Below are 5,263 nucleotides of genomic sequence, written 5' to 3'. Positions count from 1 at the left end.
GGAGGGGGCGGGCACACAGGACACAAAACTCAGGAAAAACAAGTGATGCAACTGGACTGATGCCCAGCCCATCCCCAAGCAGTGATCGCTGCCCCCAGCCAACTCCCCCCAGTTTATATGCTGAGCATGACGTCACAGGGTATGGAATAGCCCTTTGGCCAGTTTGGGTCAGCTGTCCTGGCTGTGCCCCCTCCCAGCTTCTTGTGCACCTCCTCACCGGCAGAGCATGGGAAGCTGAAAAGTCCTTGACTTAGTGTAAGCACTGCTTAGCAACAACTAAACCAGCAGCGTGTTACCACATTATTTTCATCCTAAATCCAAAACACAGCACTGTACCAGCTGCTAGGAAGAAAATTATCCCTATCCCAGCCAAAACCAGGACAGGAAAGTGTTATGTGCATGAAGGGACAGGGGACTGTTTTGTGGTTTTTTCTTTAAATTTGTAGGTTCTGAAACCTTTAGAATTCTTCATATCAAGTTACATTTTACTTAATGTCCTCTCCAGATTAAAGGCTTTTTCACCTTATCACCTCCATGGTGACCATGCTTTCTTGGCACAAAATGAAGATACTGAGTGCAGCTCTTTCTGGATTAGTATTGTAGAGAGAAGGAAGTCACATTGGTTCAAAGTGCTTTAACATAAGTTCAGACAGCATCATTTCTATGTATGAGGAGAACAATTTAGAGCAGAATCATTAATGTAGGTATACAAATCAGTGCCCAAAATGCCTCCTGCAATTTGCTAAGACAAGAGTTTGTTTCCTTTAGCAGTCCTAGACTCAGATGTCCGCTCTCACCAGTGCAGCTGACGGGACCGGAACTGAGATGGAACAGAACATAACACTTTGCAGGAGGCAGGCAGGCCTGAGAGCTGCTTCACCAGGACTGAACCGCTGCTATGTGACTGAAGATAGAAAACAAGAGGGGCTCAGTAAAATAAATAAATAAATTAGGTAATTCACTATGGATAATGTATAGCAAGCTCATTGTTCAACTCTAGCTACTTAGTAATATGGAAATTAAAAATGAAGATGATTATTTGTAATCATTTATGTCTGATCAGAAAGCTATATAGTAGGAATAAATGATACAGGGCTTCATATTTAATTACAAAGGTCAGTTCCTGCTGCATATTGCCCAAAGGTTGCTTGAAAGTAAATTAAAATGTCTTGTTCCAAACCATCGCTTCCTAACCTTTTTGCGAAGCTTCTGGATGCGATTAATCACTTCCCGGGCAACTCCTTCATCCACCATGGACTGGTCTGGGGTAACATCTAGCAGAACTAAAACCTGAGGTGATGCACAGAAGACAGTTGGATAGGTAACAAACTTGAAACAAGCTGGTATTAACTCACTCAGAAGCTCAGGTACATTTTTATAGAGCTCCTCACTTACAAAATACCTTGTTGAAGAGAATACTTTAACATCTCCAAAGTTCAGAAGATAAGCTCCTGGAATTTGTTGAACTAACTGAACAAACAAAACCACCCCAGCTTTCACCTCACCATTTTCATATTCCTTCTAGAGGAACTCTTTCCTTAATTAAAAAAAAAAGAAATAACCAATAAAATACCTGAGCATCGGAATGTGCCTCAAACTGGGCAGATCCTCCTGCAATCTGATCAAAGGTATACATGAGACGAAGATCTTCCCCATGGAGCTCATGTCCTTCTACAACAATGGTGCCTGCAGAATTGGCAGATGAAGAGCACTCTTACAATCAGAGCGAAGAAAAAAAAATTTAATTCAAAAAGCTTAAGACAAGTATCAATCTTCAAATACATGAAATGCAATATATTTGCAATACATTTAAACAGCAGTTAAGCACTAGTAAGAAACCCTGAACTATCCCACATCCAAATTTTTCATACAAGCACTTCTACAGGCAGCAGAACTTACTCAAATGCAGCTGCTTCTGCAACTGTGTGAGTACCATTTGAATGAAACCGAGTAAGACTTAAAAATAACCTGTATACTCAACTAAATCAAAATTTACATTCAAGCAGTTAACTAAACAGATATAGCTGGAAACATCACACCCACCAGTAAATCTGGAATTGAAGCAATGCTTTTAGAATCTAAACTACTGCACGTATACTCAGTTCAAATTTGATTCAGGCTTACAGAACCGTTTACACTCTACTTCATTGTGGCCTTGCAATAGCATTTAAAACAGGAGAACAGCGTAACATTAGTATACATGGCCACTTCTAATCTACTGTCAGCAAAATAACACAAACAACTTTTCTCCTATTCTCATTAACATAAAATTTAACAGGGATAACAACTGGGAAGTAGGCCTTAAGTTTCCCTAAGCCCACAGAAGGATACTTTTGCATCTGTTCCTGCAAATGCTTGATTAAGATACACAAATCAAGTGCAACTGCTTGATTTTTTTTTCTGATGAGCCAAAGGATTTTGGATCTTCTTTTTCTGGTCAACGTTGCCATCGTTCAGTGGTTTGTATTGCTACGTACCTGTCTCCTGGAATTCCTCCAGCTGCTCACTCTTCAGCTCTTTGATTGCAGCCATGACAAGCTTAAATGCCCCTTTCAAACGCTTCCCAAGCACCATGTGATCGGGTTCTGCTCTCAGCCGGACTCCGTATTTATCTTTATTAGTCGATAATGTCACTTGACGTACATTAAGCTCCTATATAAATACACCAAGAGGAAAAAATGAAGCTAAAGAACAACCATCTCTGACAAGCGTGGAAAGAGTACAAAACCAGGGGCCACAGAACTAGGGAAGTCATAAGTCTCAAGCTGCAAATTGTTTCATACGGTTGTCTCTATGAACTAAGTAATTTGCCAACACTGCAAGAGCAAATAAACCCAACCAACACGGAAACTATCCTTCGATAGAAGATCCTATCCTCCTCTTCAGCCTTTAGGTAGGCATTTCTCTGTTATTAATAGACACCAGTCAGCTCTCAACTCAAATCAGATCCCTATTCAACAACCTCTTTTACTTTACTGTTACAACTGCCTGAAGAGATAGAATTACCACCTTTGTGTGCAATGGCCTGGCAAAATTCAGGAAGAAAAATTTTGCTAAAATACTCCTTTCAGTATGCATTTAGCAAGAAAACTGTAATCAACAATTTTCTCTTTTAAGTTGTACAAATGCTACTGCCTCATTCTGTCTGTTTCCTTATCTATTTATTCTAGGTCCTTACTGTACAGAAAGACACCTTCACCTTGCTCAGAAAAACTTCAGTCTACGCTTTGCAGCACAAGGACTCTGAAGATCAGTGTGCAGGGGCAGCCAAAAGCTTGTAAAACTTGCATGAACTTCAGGAGGGGCCCTAGACCAAGCGTGTTATTTTGCCACTACAGAACCTTGGGTGTGCCCATGTTTTATGAGTAACGCGTGCAGCTTTTGTCCTTGTACCTGAAGGGAAATACAGTGGTGCTGTAGGTGGTCTTGGAGAGCAGCTGATTTAAGAGAACAGCATTGCTACCTATGAGGAAAGATCAAGGCTGGAACTCTTTGGAGGGAAGAAAGTGGAAGAGGGATACGGTTGAATTTTAAAAAGTTCTGAAGGAGGTGGGTAAGGAATGTAAAACTGTTATTCACCAAATCCCCAAACAACCCCTTAAGTAAGGGAGCACGCAGTGAAAATAGTAGGAGAGTAGTTTAAAAGAGATAAACAAGTAGTTAACCCTTGGACCTTAATGCCACCAGAGGAGGTAAGCAGGAGCGTGCCAACAAGTTCAAAAAGGAATTAGGCTCCTAACAGGCACGTGAAGAGATGTTAAAGGGAATCGGCAAGCATGTGCCCTTGAGTGTCTTTAATACAGTAGCTGCAGATGGCTGACTGTGACAGGAGTCTACTGCAAGAAGCGGCCAGATGCTCGTGCTTTCTCTAAATGGACTCTGCGATTGCAGGAGACAGCACGATGTGCTAGATGAGGCACGAGTCTAAACCACTGACTCATTTCTTACGTTCTTAATTACAAATATTTTCCTCATCACATAAGCACATTAAAACCCACCATTAAACGCCCCCCGCTTCGTTACATGCCCTGACCAACATACAGTGCCAAATTTGAAAATACACAGCAAACCTCTCTGCTCTACACTTAATTCTGTCCAACAAACAAATGCATTACACACGTTATTAGTAACACCAAGAAATAATGTCCCGGTATACCTCCTGTAAATAAGAGCACTATATCCCAGTGTTATTTGCTGTCTTCAAGAGAGTCTGTTTTTTCCCTGCTTTGTAAAGCTAAGTAAGAAACACACACAATACCTAAATTTCCAGTTTTGCATAGTCTCACTCTCTCTATTCTTGGTGTAGCATACCAGGGACAGATCTTGGAGAGTTTTAACTGACAACATGCAACTCTTCTACTGGTACAAACCTGCACATATCTGGAGCACATTTCACTATAATTTGGCAGGTTTTGTCTGTCAGACTGCCCAATACTTGAAGCATTTTGTGTTTAAGTCTCCACTAGAAGGTTGTTAGAGTTCACATCAACATGATGCAGAATCACCAAGTGCATTTGGCAAGCGAGCTACTCCCAAGTCATTTAGGGAGCAGAAATGAATGGTAGCGTCAGCATGACAGGACTAGCAAGGAGCCAAACATTTAGACTGAGAATTAATGCTTAAATACAACCTCTGAGCTACAGTCTAATTCCCTAGGAAGTCCTACTGACATGAGGAGCCAAGAATACAACTGAACCCGATTTTATTCAATACACCTGTTAGGAAATCTAATGAAAATTACATACTTCAGAAATTCCGTTTTAATGGGGTGCTGTTGGAAATGAGCCCACAAGTGGTAAATGACGACCTCGTGGGGAAAAGGAAATAATCCAAAAAATAGCACAAATTTAAAGATGACTTTTGGCCTGATTAGCTAAATTACATACAAGCCAACTCCATCAGGACAAGTTTTCTATAGTAATTAGATTAGGAAACCATTCTTCTGTGTACATGATCAATTAAAAAAACAGAACGATTTTTCAAAAAAAAGCAAGTCTGTGTCTTAGGTCTGTTTATATCTGCCTGTTGTATTTAACCCAGCACAGCCGTTCGCTCACTCCCCCAGCCCAAGTGGGATCATGGAGAGAATTGGGGGGGAAAAAAAGCAAAATTTGTGGGTTGAGATAAAGACAGTTTAATAGGACAGAAAAGGAAGGGAAAATAAATAAATAAATAAATAATAATAAAAGAACATACAGAACAACTGATACACAATGCAATTGTCCACCACCTGCCAACTGATGCCCAGGCAGTCCCCTAGCTG

At 40.7% G+C, this 5,263-nt stretch overlaps 1 protein-coding gene across 1 annotated transcript in view; it reads right to left on the bottom strand.

Moving 5' to 3' along the window:
- Positions 1-5,263, bottom strand: part of IARS (isoleucyl-tRNA synthetase) — a 113,340-nt gene that overhangs the window by 18,523 nt on the left and 89,554 nt on the right. Inside the window, exons 26-28 of the mRNA XM_009287042.2 lie at positions 2,478-2,652; positions 1,574-1,686; positions 1,195-1,290 (exon numbers count right to left, since the gene is read on the bottom strand). Of these exons, the coding sequence (XP_009285317.1) occupies positions 1,195-1,290; positions 1,574-1,686; positions 2,478-2,652 (384 nt within the window). The remainder of the gene's footprint in view (positions 1-1,194; positions 1,291-1,573; positions 1,687-2,477; positions 2,653-5,263) is intronic.

This window comes from Aptenodytes forsteri, unplaced genomic scaffold, assembly GCF_000699145.1.
Source record: "Aptenodytes forsteri isolate BGI_AS27 unplaced genomic scaffold, ASM69914v1 Scaffold105, whole genome shotgun sequence".
In the NCBI taxonomy this organism is placed as follows: domain Eukaryota; kingdom Metazoa; phylum Chordata; class Aves; order Sphenisciformes; family Spheniscidae; genus Aptenodytes; species Aptenodytes forsteri.
The sequence above is the reverse complement of the archived record's forward strand: the minus strand, read 5'-3'. Positions and strand labels throughout refer to the sequence as shown.